Source organism: Taurulus bubalis, assembly GCF_910589615.1.
Source record: "Taurulus bubalis genome assembly, chromosome: 4".
In the NCBI taxonomy this organism is placed as follows: domain Eukaryota; kingdom Metazoa; phylum Chordata; class Actinopteri; order Perciformes; family Cottidae; genus Taurulus; species Taurulus bubalis.
In genome coordinates this window covers 13,082,590-13,098,331 of record NC_136592.1, presented here as the reverse complement: position 1 = coordinate 13,098,331, position 15,742 = coordinate 13,082,590, and the positions used below count along the sequence as shown (strand labels likewise).

The window sequence follows — 15,742 nt, the reverse complement described above, 5'->3', positions numbered from 1 at the left end:
CCTCCCCTTTAGCATTGGCCTTGCATATCAGTTGTCCCAGCCTCAAGGGAAAACATGTAATTACCAAATCAATGATCAACTGACACTGACCATATAAATAGGTTTCTCCCCAGAATGCAGATGGGCATATACAGTACAACGAGGCAAATAGGGAAACAATGCTTATTGGAGTGAGGAAGAGCCGAGGGTTTGGTTTAGAGCAGTGATTGTCAACCACTGTGCCGCGGCACACCAGTGTGCCGTGACAGATCGTCATGTGTGCCGTGAGAAAATTTCCAATTTCACTTAATTGGTCCAAAAAAATATTATTTAGCTGCCGCAAATAATTTTCCATTGTTGAGCGTCTGAGCCTGCAATATAGCGGCTGGCCTAGTAGTTTCCTATAGAACAGGTCTGCACCTTGTTCTGCTATTAAACAAACTAAACGGCCGTATGTTATTGATCGTACACGACAGCTTGTAATTTCTGGGTTTCCCAATTTCCCAACAGTTAAGGTATTTGTAGGTCAAGACAAACATCCAACAGGCTGCAGCCTGGCGCTCCATCAATGACGTTTCTGACGTTTCTGAGGCTCTGGAAATATTCTTCCAAAAGCCCGAAAAACACACTCAAGTGACAAAGCCTGCTCACTTTGTGGTCATCATTAAAATAAATGAACACTATGTTTCCTTTAAGTCAGTATTTATCAAACTGGGGCGTATTACAGGTGGGGCGCAAGAGGAAATGCTGATTTTACCGTACGCCGTTAATAGGTCACATGCGCATGTACGACTCGCCGATTCTTGTCATTTCGCCAAAAGCCGATCTTTATGAGATCTCCGTGAGGTTGTCTTTTCTGCTGTTGCGTCGCTCAACATGGAGCATGAATTGAGAACGGCTGTATCAAATCTACCTCGTTTTAAAAAGAGTTGTAGAGGAAAGCAGCTCACTGCAGCCACTATTAATGATACAACGTTATGCTCACACATCTGCACTCATTCTGTTTTGCAAAAAAATAGCTTGTTGTTTTCCACAATAAGCTATTTAGTTGTAACTAAATATTAGTTATTTTTTGCACGGATATAACTTTATTTTCATTTTTCTAACAAAGTGATAACACTTTTGTTTTTGTCTGATGGAGCAATATGGTTTAATTGAAAGTGATTTCAATGTTCTATTATTTATAAAAGCACAGATGGAGTCACTAGTACTGTGAAGTATTACTTTGTAGTACTGTGAGGTGCCACGATGTAGTATGTCCGTCAGTCGCTCCCCCCCCCCACCTCTAAAGCTGTAAACCTAGGGGAAACACTGAATACTGTGACATTCTGTAACTTTTTGGGTTGTTGGTGTGCCGCGGGATTTTTTTATTGTAGAAAATGTGCCGCGGCTCAAAAAAGGTTGAAAAACACTGGTTTAGAGTCTCTAAAAAAGCTTCTGCTTGAATAGAGCCCATTTTTTTCAACAGTTTTTCATAATCCAAACTATAGCCAACCAAAACCAAAACATCCTCAGAACATCAAATCTACGAACTGCAATAACAAAACTGAACAATGCACCATTTTCAAAATAGAAAGTACACACAAAAATTGCAATAATAGATATAATACAATGAGCCCCAGTCAGTGTAGGGACTGCTTTGAAAAAAAAAAAAATAATAATAATAATTACCTTGAAAATTATGCAACATGACACTGTAAGAACCAGACCATTATTTTCTTAAACAAGCTTCTTGTACAAACAATACATATGCAATTTATTGAAAATATCTTGAGGCATAGAAAGTGAGGTTTAAGGCTGCACAGAGAGCTCTGGTGGTAACATCATATATCCTACAAGTTAAAAGGGGTTAGGAATATCCACCGTTACTCATACACTAATCACTGTTATTTTCCAATGATTTTCTAAAGTTATACATTATTCCTTAATTACTCCTCTATATGATATCAGTGTTTTTAATTTACTTCACTATATTGACTGCATCATATGATTACACATGTGCAAACTATGTGTCTTCTAAAAATATATATAAGAAGATAAACTGTAATGTCTTAAATTACTTTTTTTAAATTCTAGCCCTACAAGCAGAGTTGGATATTCGTTTCATTTCTTTAATTGAGGCACACATTTCTATCTCGGAGATAAAACTCTCAGAATGTCAGTCAGACAATGATAGGCTGGTGTCTAATTTCCGATCCACACTGCACAGAGCGGGAAACAAATCAAAAGTCGAGGTTGATAAAAAAGAAAATGACTGTCACACACTCCAAGGAGTCCTTTGAATATCTTAATCACAGACACACTAAAAACAAGACCCCATCATCACACCAAATAAAACATAATAATTACAAGAGGCAGGCAGGGAAGTGAAATGCAGAGAGAAAACATGTTTTTGTCATTCAGCCGGTAGTCCCTGAGACAACAGCTGTTGGATGCTGCAAATACTCCTGAAGTCTCCATAATCATGGCGTTATTGAAGTGAGGACAAAAAGGGCACTAATTGCAAGGGAGCAATCGGAACGCAATAGGTTACACACCCGGGTGATGCCGCACAATGCAAACGCTAAAGAGGGAGCTGGGGAGGGGGGAAGGGACATTCGGAGCACAACAGTGCGTTGTCGCTCATTTTCAGGCAATTACCTTTCCTCGTTGTCAACAGTTTTAATAACCTCTACCATTTCTAGAAGACTTCTTGGTGCAGTTAGATAATTCCAGCTTTTTAATATGTAATCACTAGTGCTGGCATGCATAAATAAAAAGGGTCCAGACATGTCAGTGTATTGTGGAGCACCTGCACCTCGTGGTGGGCTTTCTTTAACTGACACCTTATCATTATTCCACTTGGTGAACATCTCTGTTAGTCACCTTTAGACTATCTTGTTCGGTCATGTAAACAGTGGCTATAAATATATTGGAGGTAACCTGACTATTCATCTGATGTTCGGATGCATCTCCTCTGCACCAATACCTCTTTCTTCCCTTACTGCCTCACTTCCTTCCATTATATTTCCTTACTTCTTACTGGCAACATCACTTGCCGTGACCCAGTTGTTGTTCATTCTCATAAGTCAAAGGTCTTTTCCTGAATAGGAGTCTGAAAAGCTCAGCTAGGGCTGATATTGGATCAACAGTCGTATACAAAATGGTTAACAATTTGAATTTAAGGAATCTGTTCAATTCAATGGTTTATTTTCTGCTGCCCTGTTTCTTTGATGTTTGGCAAACATTGTATGTGCTTCCAGCTAATTGAATTATATTGTTTGTATTTATCCCATTAGTGACTGAAGGTTTGATAGTTAAATGCTAAGTGGACTGAAAGACCTTGTCACATGTATTCACAAGTTTAAAAAAAATACAAACTGTCTAATTTTGAGCAGCACATTTTAAAGAAGCAGTAAATTAGTAGGATTATTATATGCAATTTGAAGGTAACTTTTGGATTGGCTTTGCTTTTTCATCAAGAAGCTAAGAAGAATGCTGGCCTCTGTGACCAGGAACATCTACCTTATCCCATGCCTTTATCTGCGCTGACCACTGTGTTAATCCCACAGTGTTGACCTGGCCATTCAGAGAAGCCGTATACACACACACAGCACACTGACCTCTCTAAATAGGACACGTGTCTATCAAGCATATATGAATTAACCATCCCCAAGAGGCTTCACCTCCTGAGCTGAGCAGCATGTGACCTCTCCCAATCCATTTTACTGCGGCACTCTGTGGCAATCAGGCTTGAATTATTAAAGTGAGCAGTGAGCAATGATCAATTCATTGCAGCCCTTACTCGCAGACTGCCCGGCTGTACTTCAGCAGAAATGACATTGAGAACACTTGAGTATGCTTCCAGACAATGCACATAAATGTGAAATATGTCAGACCCAATATGTCAATAATCATAACTGTACAGGCTGAGGCCATGTCCAGGGTAATCCTACAGAAATGCTGTTAGATGACTGTGGGGTGAGCAGCTTTCAGCACTGAGATTCCTTACAAATGCTTTCTTGAGAGAAAGAGTGGGAGAAGTTAAGGGGCAGACAAGAGGCAAGTATGCTGCATGCTAAGAAATGCTGCACATGTACCAACCTCCGTACCTCCGTTTGTAATAAATATTATGTGCATATTTTTAGAACATATGTTGAAGAACACTACTGAATACCTTTAGTCCTTGCAGAGGGCATAGGCCAAAAAAAGGCAAGATTCAATGTCAAACTGCAGCCCCCCCCGCCTACACAAATTAGAACGGAGTAAAACAAAAGCAAATAAGTTTGAAGAGAAGAAGATTGCAGGGAAGTATGCAACTCAAGGAACCTGGAAGTAGGAGGGCGAAGAAAAAAAATCCAATCAAAACTTCGTGAGGAGCAGATGAGGAGCCAAGATAAACCAGTACTCAGAGCCCCCAAAACTGCAATCTCCCCTTAAGCCGGAGAGTGGCAGCTGGCAGAACAGCTGGTGAATAGGATTAATGTCAGAAGAATGAAATAAAACTCAACATATGTCCGAGCCTGAGGTGTTGGGACTGTGCGTGATTGTGCCCCCGATGGATGCCATGTGTGCATCTGGAAGGAGCTGCTGTGCTGCTCCGCTCTCTACCCCACAAGGTCACTTTTAAGAACTAGGACCATTAAATGCTTGGATAGCAAAATTAACTTTTCATTCCCTCTCCTCTACCCTCCTTTGCTTTAAAGTCTCTATTCATGCAGCCAAGTCTATTGAACATGGCTATAAACACAATTAATTGGGGGGGACAGGACAATTGCTACATTGAATAAATTAAGGAAGACAACTATATGTTTTATTAAAATGAAGCAAGAAAAATACAAAAAAGCTCAAGCTTCAATTTGTGTTTCTTTCCCACAGTTATCTGTGATTTAATAATAATCAGCCTAATAAAGACTTGGTGCGACACTGGTTAATTAATTGTTTCAACTATCAATGGAGCACGAAAGCAAAACAGGCAGTAAAAGAGAAAGAAATATTGAAGACAAAGATATAGTGATGTGACACACTGAGCGTGTGCAAGCATGCATGTGTTTGGTTTACTGGGAAGGAAAAGTTGATTTACTTCTGAAATCTCAGCCGAAGCTGATCAGGGGATCAGCTCTTGTGAAGATGAACATTATGAGGAGAAATATGTGGACTTGATTTCCATTTATAATTGCCATTTGATGTCAGTAATCATTAGGGTCCACACACTGTAATAAATTATAATAAATTCACGCAAAAATAAAATTACTGGGTACCTTACAGTGGAGATTTTTTTTGTGTGGGTACCCTGCAATTTAACTGTCACATGTAAACTTGCTAATCAAGGCTCGAAAACATTCACATTTATTCAACTATGTTAAATTAATAGATGTGTGAACAAAATGTGGAGTACTGTGATCATGACTGTTCAGTGTGATTTAGTAAATTAATGGGTATCTGACTCTACAAGGACAAAAAGTGACTAATAGGATCCACATGAATGCATTACAATTTGCAGTGAAGCCAAGTCTGGTATAGGCATTGAAACTTAATTTCATCATAAATGCTGGTCGACGGCGATGCGCTTCAGAGATTGAACCATAAAATGAGATATTAAAAAACGCACAAATTACAATTATAAACTGTATGTTTGATAATATAGCATAATGTCAATTTGTTGAATTTTGCTAAAGCATGTGTGTGATTGTCCTCCCAACTGCATAATATATTCAAATTTCAGTTTGAATAAATTACTAATTTTGAGGTAAAGTTAAAGTGAGGGTATTATTAATGTCCATTTCTGAAGATTGGCTTCCTAATTTTCAAATAGTAATTAGTTGTTTATCAAATCTCGCAGCAACCTTTGTTTACTAAGATGCCAGAGTGCACTGCTTACTGAACTGTGAGACCAACTATTTTTAGATTATTGTATTTGTTGTCTGAGAGAAAAAATAACTCTTACCATTCAAAAGTTTTAAGAATTAGTAGACATCTTTTTGTGGTCTGAACATTGTATCATCGTACCAGAAACGCATCTTTACAGCTTAAATGAATGTTTCTACACTGTACAAGTCTGATTTGTGTCTTGCCACTGGATAAAGAAATGAGGAAGAAACCATAGCACTTCTAAAAGGTTAAGCATTCCAACTCCAAGAAAGTCCCCATTCATTTACCCGCAGAGCCCAGTGTGCTGTTGTTCAAGTTGGTTCAGCAACAATAGACGCTGTACTTTTCTTTTCAATCGGCCCATTCCCTTTCTGTGGGATACAGAGCCATACGGACTGAGACCTGCTGGGCAAAGATGGAGAAATTTGCTTCTCATGAGCGACTGAGCTCATTGGTCCAGCTCACAACAGGGAAGCTAACAACAGGCTTACAGTATCGGCTTTGTGGAGCATAGTGCCACCCACCCAGAAGAAAATGACAAAGAAGAAGGAAAGAGGAAGATGAGGTGTGGCGGGGGGGTAAAAGTAAAAGGATAGTATAGAATCTAACGACCCAATTTCCTTTATCCAATATTATGCTAATTGGGAGAAGAATAGCATAAAGGCCGCCTCAACAAATCGTTAATCCTAATTTTAAATAATAACGTCAACCAACAGATTGAACTTCATGATGTGCAATTGACGACTTGATCTTAAAGCAAATTAACCACTCGACCGGGGCAGACTTAAAAAAGATTCTAGAGGTACTTCCAAAGAGACATGACGTCAAATAATTATAATCATTGGCACTCAGGCTTTGCAGTGCAATAAAACACATTTCTATTCATTCCTTCTGACATCCTCATCTCATCTCCTGGCGCATGTAATGTTATTGAACAAGGAGAAAGAAAGAGCAGAGAGTGTTTCATCACTGCTGATTAAATAGTCTCTTTGTTCAAACGGCAACCATCAAAGTTTAGGGTGAGACATTAGTGCTTGTTGTTTGGGTAAAACAATGCAAATATGTTAATAGGCTGCTGATCTACACTAGTTGTCATGTTTGCTTGTGTCAAGGCGGATCTCAGCTGGATGGCTGACGTACGTCTGACTTACAGAACAAGCCTGCAATGGTGCGCTGAAATCATTAGCAGGCCACAGAGGCTGTCTGTGCCCAGGGTGTGAGTTACGCTCACACTATTTTGATCCTTGGTCAGATGACACCGGCTCTTTTGTCAAGTTATGTGTGGAGAATGCTTGGGAGCTGAATGCCACAGCTAGGACAGTGATACTGAGCTGGCACACAAGTCTCCCTGTGTAACCCTACTGCAGGCATTCACACACACACACACACACACACACACACACACACACACACACACACACACACACACACACACACACACACAGCAGGACACATGTGCCCTCCCTTTGCACCCCATCCCATTGTGGAATAGCCCCTGTTCTCCCCATTTCTGATCGCCTCGGCCCCTCCTACTCCACTGTCCCGAATATATGCAGTTTGTCTGTATATGTCCCCTTTAATCATGATCCTCTTGATCGAAAAACCAGGCTGTTGTTTCCCAATTCTAGCCCAATGACAAATATAGCAGCATTAATGGCTCCTGCCGTCTTGTGTGTCCGCGTTTCACAATCTCCGTGCCCCTCCAAATAGTGCGGCGTCACATAAAACAGTCAGGCCATTGCAAACGGCTGCTGACCTAATCACCCAGTCACTTAAATACAGCTATGAGGCAAATCTATTATTTTCTTTTCCTACTAGCAAATATAAATATTTTACTATCTCCCCAAATTGCTACTGCACAAGCAGTGATGTCACTGACGAGGCATACAGTGTGTGGGTGTGTGAGTATGTAAAGACAAACAAGCCTCTGTGCAAACCTAGCTGTGATTTGTCTCTCAGAGACACCCGTTTCCTCCTATCAAGGGGTTCCTGTGCAGCCAGTAAGCCAGGATCACAATGGGGGTTTTGTGCTGCATGGGTGCAGGGGGACACGCTCAACAGCTGAAACCGAGGAAGATGGCCCCTGGAATGCTTCACAGCAGTTGCTACTGTTGACTAATCGGAATATGAGAACTGGGGAAGGTGATCTTGAATGCAAAGAATGGCACATTGAAGAAGCAGCTGCTTGTTTTGTCATCTGAATGACCAAGACAGCAGAAAGGGTTCCCTTTTTGAAAGGGGCAACAAAATCTAGATCTTAGCTTGTGTAAAGTGAAACCTGTGTCGGCTTCCAGAGTCCTATGGGGACGCGCCTGTGTTATGTGAGGGCTCTGTTTTGGAACAGATAGTAAATACATAATTCAGCAGAGGACCAAACACTCCGTGCTCCCTATTCCCCTCATACAGCCACTCCATTTAGCCCTGGGCTCTGATCTCAGCCTGGCAGAGGAGCAACTTTGTCACAGGAGAGTAAGATGGGGTGTGAGACAAAAATCATAGGAGGGAAAATGTTGATTTGGATCAGGTTCGGGTGTCAAGATGGTGGGGGAAACATGGAAAAGGGGAGAAGAAAAAGTAAAAAAAACTGGACACGAAAGAAGAGGATGGGAACATGAGATGAGGGAGGAGCAAAGGGCAGGGTATCTTTTTTTTTTTAAGTTCACGTCAGACTGGCAGGCTGCCCGCGGCATACAGCCGAAAAATCTATTTAACGTCTGCTTCACAGGGTGACAAGAGGGTTGATTGGCAGAGAGCAGAGAGCCGCTTTTGATCATGTGTCCTAACAAGCGATTCCAGCTCATGTCTCTTCAGCCTGAACAGATCTACATTACCTATTCAAACAAAAGTGACAGACCAGAGCACTGCTCCGCTGGGCTGGTGCTCCACGCCACAGGCCAAGAGAGAACACTCACACATGCACACACACAAACGCAAGAAGAAGGCCCCCACTTACATATACAGTATATGCATGCACACACACACACACACACACACACACACACACACACACACACACACACACACACACACACACACACACACACAAGTATATCGGCTATTTGATCAAATAGATTACTTGCATCAAGATAAGTAGCTTGCTGAGATCTTGTTGACAGAGTAGACAACAGATTATTAAAGGAGGTGGGTGCATGGTGCACAGGAGAGATGCTGGTGCTTCATGTTTGTCCAGTGCGTGTGTGTCCTGCCAGGAGGGTCCCGGTCTAACTCTGTCCGATAGAATGCTGCATTCAGTGAGAGGCAGCGTACAGCTATGTGTGAAGGATGCCTCAAAATCTGCAACCAAGGCAACTGGATTTCCAGCCTCATTGCATATGCATGGAGTCAGAGGCTCATGCTCAGATCATTATAACAAAGATTCCTATTAATTAGGTGGGATAAAGGAGAACCAGATGACATGGCAGCTGGGATGAGAGGAGAGGGGTGAGGGAGGAAGCTGAAGGAGGAGGGGAAAAGGTGCATCAGTCTGTTTGGGAGAGGGAAGGGGTGCTTTTTATAATATAATGTATAATACAGACTGCACTGCACAGAATATATCTTTACAAAATATGTTTAACGCTACATTCAAGCTAAATGAATTCCCAAAAATAAATCTGTTGGCGCTATTGAACACCTGCAGACAATTTCCAGTCAGCCTCCATGTGGAGTCAGCAGGGGCTGTGACACTGACAGGGGACAGTGTTACAACAGAGTCAAGAGTTCATCAGTGCTAATCAGACCACAGGCTTAGAGCTGATCCTATTCTCTCCCAAAGCTTTCACCCCTCCCTGAATCTCATTACATGGCCTGTTGTAATAGAGGATAATGACCTGGGGCTACACACACAATGCTGATCACTCCCCCACACTCAACCTACTGCACAGTCATTACACAGTGATAATACACATCCTCGCCAGGAGGATTACACTTAGAAATAGAGGAGAGGTGATGCAGGCAAAGGGAGAGAAAGAGAGGTCTAAGTGATAACACAGGAACACATCCATATAACCCTGTGCCCCAACACAATTAGTTCACAGTGGCGCACCATGTTGTGCTGTTTTATCTCACCAGCAATAGATAGGTTACCTGCCGCTGAAATAAGGGAACTCTTTTCTCAGTATCCATTAAATATCCTTCAACCTGAGATTAAAGGGGGTTGCAGATTGGCTGAATGGTGGTATGGTTCCCCTTTGCTCAGCTAATTAGCCATGATTCTGTCAAAGGGCTCCAGGTGTTGAGTATTCTGCTTGAGCACCTACTGTATCCACTCTGACAGGTCTAAAGAGCTGTTGTATTAAGGAAGGGCATCTTCTTTGTGTGTGTGCGTGTGCGTGTGTGTGTGTGTGCGTGTGTGTGTGTGTGCGTGCAATATATATTTGACTGTCTGTATCTGCTTGTTTGTTTATTTCTTGAACGAGAACTGAAAAAAAAGTTAGGCTATTGATAATTATAGATTATACCTAGAAAGTGTCCACTATCAGATTAACGGCTGTGTCAAATGTCCTCAGACCACACCTGTTTCAGCATATCACTCAATAACACAAAGATGACAAAATATACATGACTGCATCTGCTGGTTTTACTGGCAAGAACTCAAACAGCTAAACACTGAGCCCAGTGACATCCCTAAAAGCTAGGACAGGGAGCCTTAACCCAATTACCCGTCCTTGTCTTAGGGGACGATCATAAAGACTCAACACACAACGTATTTTCTGTGTTGACTTGCACAGTATTGATTCATACTTTAGTGCATTATATAAAACTGTTCTAATTGCATGTGAATCAAATCAAGGTCACCTTGGGTTTTTATAATGGTGGCTATTTTTCTTTTTCCCCGCATACTTTATACTGACATTTTTAACTCTTGACAAGTGTTGTCTGAAAACTTATCCATAAATAATGCATTTACAATACCTAGTAAATAAACATGGGGCACAATCGTTAGCCCTGCTGGCAACTGGGCCTAATAGAGCTTTTACAGCAAAGGTGACTATTCAGCTAAATGTGGTGCTCGCTGCTGGGAGGACATTTTCATTCATTAGCACAGTCACAAGCACTTAAAGCACTTCAAGGACCAGAAACAGAGAGGAAGGGTGGAAGGACGGAGAGGGTGAAAGGGTACAAATATATAGCGATCGAAGGATGGTGAAGCTAGTGAGCACCGCCTCTATTGTTATAATGTTATTCTTTATTATAAGTCTTCACGGTCAATGAAGAAAACTCGTTAATCTTTTTCCTAATGAATGAAAGAGGAGTAAGAATTCATGTTTTCTTAAATTTTTCTATAGACTCCAAACAAAAGCTCCATGGATTGTGTTAGAAAGTTATGTAAATTAAAACTCACCCAGAAGAAAACTGATAAATGATTCAACTTAATTCCCAGATAAGTGGGGAAAAATGAAGGAACCTTGTTCCACCTGTTCTTAAGGCATAACAAAAATGACTTTGAAAAAGGGACCAGGATTTTAGTTTTTTCACTGGTCTCTCAGGGCTTTCGAAGATCTCAGCTACCACTACAATAAAATGGGGTTGACTGGAATCTAATTTGTGGTTCTGACAACAGAAAACAAATCACATCTAAAGAAAAACGTACTGAGCAATAAGAAGCGCTGGGACATTTGGATACCATGTCCAAGAGGCTTCTTCGTCCAAGAGGCTTCTTCACCTAAAGCTTCCAGTCTTCACATTACTTTAAGTGGTCCACATGTACTGTGCACAACAGACCATTGGTTTTCCCTCAACACTTGAGGTCACCACATTTATCCATCAGTACAATGAAGTATCTTGACCAGACAAGGAAGTCCAGAGAAGAATGGTAGCAGATGGTGAAGAGTCCCTGAGGACCTTGTGATCCCGACCAGACAGGCACCGGAGCAGCAGTTGTCATGCTTAGATAAGCGATATATTTAGCTCATCTGTTGCTTGCGCACATTAGCAGCATTATTAAGACAACAAATGGCTTCCCCAACCTCCTTCTATTCCTTTAACCAGTTAATCATGCACCTTTTAATTTCCGAGTGTCTCTCTCCCTAAACAAAGACATACGAGTATGACTTCTGCAAGGTTTTCTTTTGGCAGGTTCTACGAGTCCCTCTCCCTCCATTTTACAGTAATCACTGATCATCACCACTGAAGCTTCCTCAAGTGCTCTCAAAAAGAGAGTATCTCTCAGTTCCTGCAGCTTGGGGACAGCATACTGAACTTTGTGAGGCTCTTGTCTTCTGCTGTGTTCCTTGCTCAGAAACAAATTTCCTTCAACAAGGGAGTTTATTTAGGTGGCAATGATGCACGGCGCATGAGAACGACCAAGTCTCTAATATTAACAGGAGATTAAAACAGCTGTATGGCTCTCTAAAGCACCCGCTCCTCCCTGCGTTAACATACGGCCCTGGATTACAAGCTGCACTTGACCATTTAAATTACTAAAACAACCAGCCTTCACCAGCTGGGGCTCATTACCATAACAGCCGCCGTTGCTACAGAGACCACTGACAACATTGCCCTGAAAATCAATTCTGCAAGAAACAAGACACATGTGAAATGTATTTTTACCTTTGGGTAAAACAAAGAAGTAGTAACAGAATCGCTTGACTTTTTTTACGAATCAAAATGTGTCCTGTGAAGCGTCATTCTCTTGCGTGCTGGGATCAGCTTCAGAATATTCCCTTCTGTTGGTGTGACAGAGAGCTAGTGCATTCGTGAACCCGGGCAAAACTTGAAAACTCTTCACAGAGGCAAATGTATCTGCTGGATTGTAGTATTAATTGTAATTCAATGTGATATTCACAAAGGGATTGTGCTTTTACCTTTGGCTTTTGTTCTCGTTGTTACATTGTTTTGCCAAATTGCCTATTTCAGTGGTCATTAGATAATAAAAGGGATCAATTACAGTATACTGGCATGCTCACCAGCATGTTCTGTGTGTTTAATGTTTCAAATACCTCTCGTTATTTATTGGTCGTTTGTAGGTGTTCAGGTAAATGATTGTTCTGTCTTTTATTACCGAAATAACATCAGTCTGCATATCAGGACGTGGCTAAATGATTATCCGGGGAGAGGCCTGTGATGCTCTGATACAAAGATCACTAAACGAACACTTAGAAAAGAAGTGGCAAATTATTTTTAGGCTAACAGAGGTCTAATTTATTCGTCTGATGAAGTGCTTAAGCTAAGAGCTCCCCAGACACTAAATGAGACACATGCATTCCCAAGAGGGTTTAACATTTGATTGGATGTAGTTATATTACTACAGCCCTAATTAAGAAGGGGGATGTGTTTCAGCACAGCTCTTTCAAATATTTGTTTTTCCGCCATATTCTTGATAGACTGCAGGCTGTGGGAGTGAGAGCCGAGCAGGGTGAAACGGGGTGCAGATATGACAGATAGCTAGTAGTCTTATCACAGAAAAGGATTTTTTTTTCCTCTGCATGCAATTCTAGGAAAATAAAAAGGTCTGAAATGTCTACAACGTGTTGAATAGGATGTGAGAAGGCCTCGGGTTGTTTGTGGGTAGCAAACTTTGATGAATAACAGCGCTGAGTGAAATGTGTTCTTTGTAGCAAAATAAAAAGAGGTAATGTTCCTGGCATTAGGTCAGCACTATGAGTTTTATAGTCAAAGAGTTTGCCTTGGCACGGAAGAAGACCACACTTATACTGAGGTGCTCTGCCACACAGTCTTTGTCACATTGGAAGAGGTTCAGAACAAACTGGAAACACTGTGACGTCAGTATTCCCAGCTTGTGTGTGTGCCCACATTAGAGTACGAGGCGGAGAGACATACGAGAAAAGAGGCGGACAGTCAGGAAGTTAGAAAATGATGAGAAGGAAAGGGGAAAATGGGGAAGATCAGGCACTTGTAGGAAAAGGGTATTCCTACGCCCATACACACACACACGCACACACACACGAACACACACAGGGAGGCATACCATCTTGCTCTGTCTTTGTCATCTCCTCCAGTTTCTTCTGCTTCAGCGTGTCCACTACGTCTGCCAGGCTTCCTTTGCGCCGCTCCGGAGTTCCAAACGCTGATCCGCTCAGCAGGTCACTTCGCTCCCGGGCCCCCTCCTCCGGCTTGTGTGGGGAAGTGGAATTGTTCCGGAAGGAGTACAGGGAGCATACTTTATTGCTGTCAGATTCCTGAAAGACAAACAAAAGTTGGGAGGGGTGACAGCGAGAGATGGGATTTGTATTAAATGATGAGGGTGTTTCTGTATTCTGTCAGGGCTCCATTAAGCTTTTTGACAGTTTTTCATTCAAATGCAGTGATTGCTAGTTTTATTTGCAGCTCAGGGGCGATTTGGCCACATCAAATAGCTCCTCTCTGGCTTTCATACATGAATGTCTGTGTTGCCAACATAGATGTCTTTGCTGTAAAGGAGATATGACAAGTGAAAAAACTGAGACGTAATGACGAGGTACACTTTCATAGGGCATATCCATAATGTGCTCTTTACTTTTCATCTGCAGAAACTACGCAGAGAAACCTCCCGACTGTAATTTCTCAAATTGCTTTTGAGTGTGCATTTGTGTTAGGGTGACTGCTGTGTAATTTGTTTATTTTCTAGTGGAGACCTATTCTCAGCTGAGTGCCTTGAGCCATCGTAAATCTGTGTCCTGTCTCGAGCTGTTGTTGTTTTTCAGTCCCACCTGTGTATGGTTTAGTATTTAACTAAGGGTCCTGTCTGTGGTTGACTGGCTGAGTGCTCCCTGTGCACAAACAGAGACATGAAGGAAATGGGGAGAAGAATGGGAGAGAGCTTAAGGGGGAAGAGAATACTCTGCACAACGAGTGTATAGTCAGCGCACAGACCGTGGCGAAGGTTGCGTCTGACAGGAGGTGGCGTTAATTATGGTTTGTGGAGTCTGAGAAAGCAGAAGGTGGCTAAGCAGCCAGGAGTTTGCAGCCTTTAACGGGGGAACAGTTAGCTCTGATTTAAACTTTGGACTTCATAGTGAGGGGAATAAACATGGCACATGTCTGTATCCAACCCATATTGCAGGCCTGTCATGGAAAACTGAGCTTTAATCAACAGCAGTGTGATAACGGAGTTTAATACAGCAGGGTTGAATGATAGAACAATGTCTGGAGCCACTGACAATCCTAAATAAAAAGACAGGAATGCCGTAAACAGGGAAGGAATGTTGTTAGTGCCAATTTCTCATCCCTGCGTTGCATGTCGAGCTCCAGGCAGAGTTGCAGTGGTGTGAAGGGTGGTCTGGTACCAAGCACCAGGGTGGCACGACCTACCGGCCTGCTCTGCACCTCCCAGCCCCGTGTTGGATGATTATGCAGTGTGGCAGAGACAGTGGAGAGTGCTTGAGGGGAGTGGAGCAGTGCTGGGTTAATCAGCTGGCAAAGGTTCAGGGCACAGCCCACACAGACGCATGGCACAGCAGTGGAGTCAGATAATCAGCTAAGGCAACACTCTCGCCTTATGTCTTCCCTTTTTCTTGTCTCCATCTCTCCCTGTCGTCCTCCATTTTACCTTTCCTCTCTTTTTGCGTCCTTCCTCCCATTTACTCTTTAGAGTGAGACTGAAAGAACAAGATTTGAGTTTGTTCTTTGTATTTTCGAAATGATTTATAAATGTTTCCATCATTTAGCACTGATATGACTAGACTTATTGTCACTGACATTTTTACTGACAAATTTGTAAATCTCTTTGTAAACACTATTTTACAGAAGCACTATACAATTAACCCTTTAAGCCCTAGCCTTAACCCTAACCCTAATAACCCTAACCCTAACCCCTAATCCTATTTATTGTTTGAGTTGTGTTTAGAGGTTGTACGTCGGGATTATATATTATTGTAGCCCTGATTTTTATGTTTAATTTGATACCTAACATGTTTGTTTTTTTGGGGGGGAGGGATTTATACCATGATTTTTTCTTGATTTTCCTGATACAAAA

At 41.8% G+C, this 15,742-nt stretch overlaps 1 protein-coding gene across 1 annotated transcript in view; it reads right to left on the bottom strand.

Moving 5' to 3' along the window:
• The window catches only part of sox6 (SRY-box transcription factor 6), a gene marked incomplete at both ends in the record, with an annotated part of 98,138 nt that overhangs the window by 64,776 nt on the left and 17,620 nt on the right, over positions 1 to 15,742 (bottom strand). The window contains one exon of the mRNA XM_079217321.1: positions 13,757 to 13,967. Coding sequence (XP_079073447.1) covers positions 13,757 to 13,967 — 211 coding nt within the window. The remainder of the gene's footprint in view (positions 1 to 13,756; positions 13,968 to 15,742) is intronic.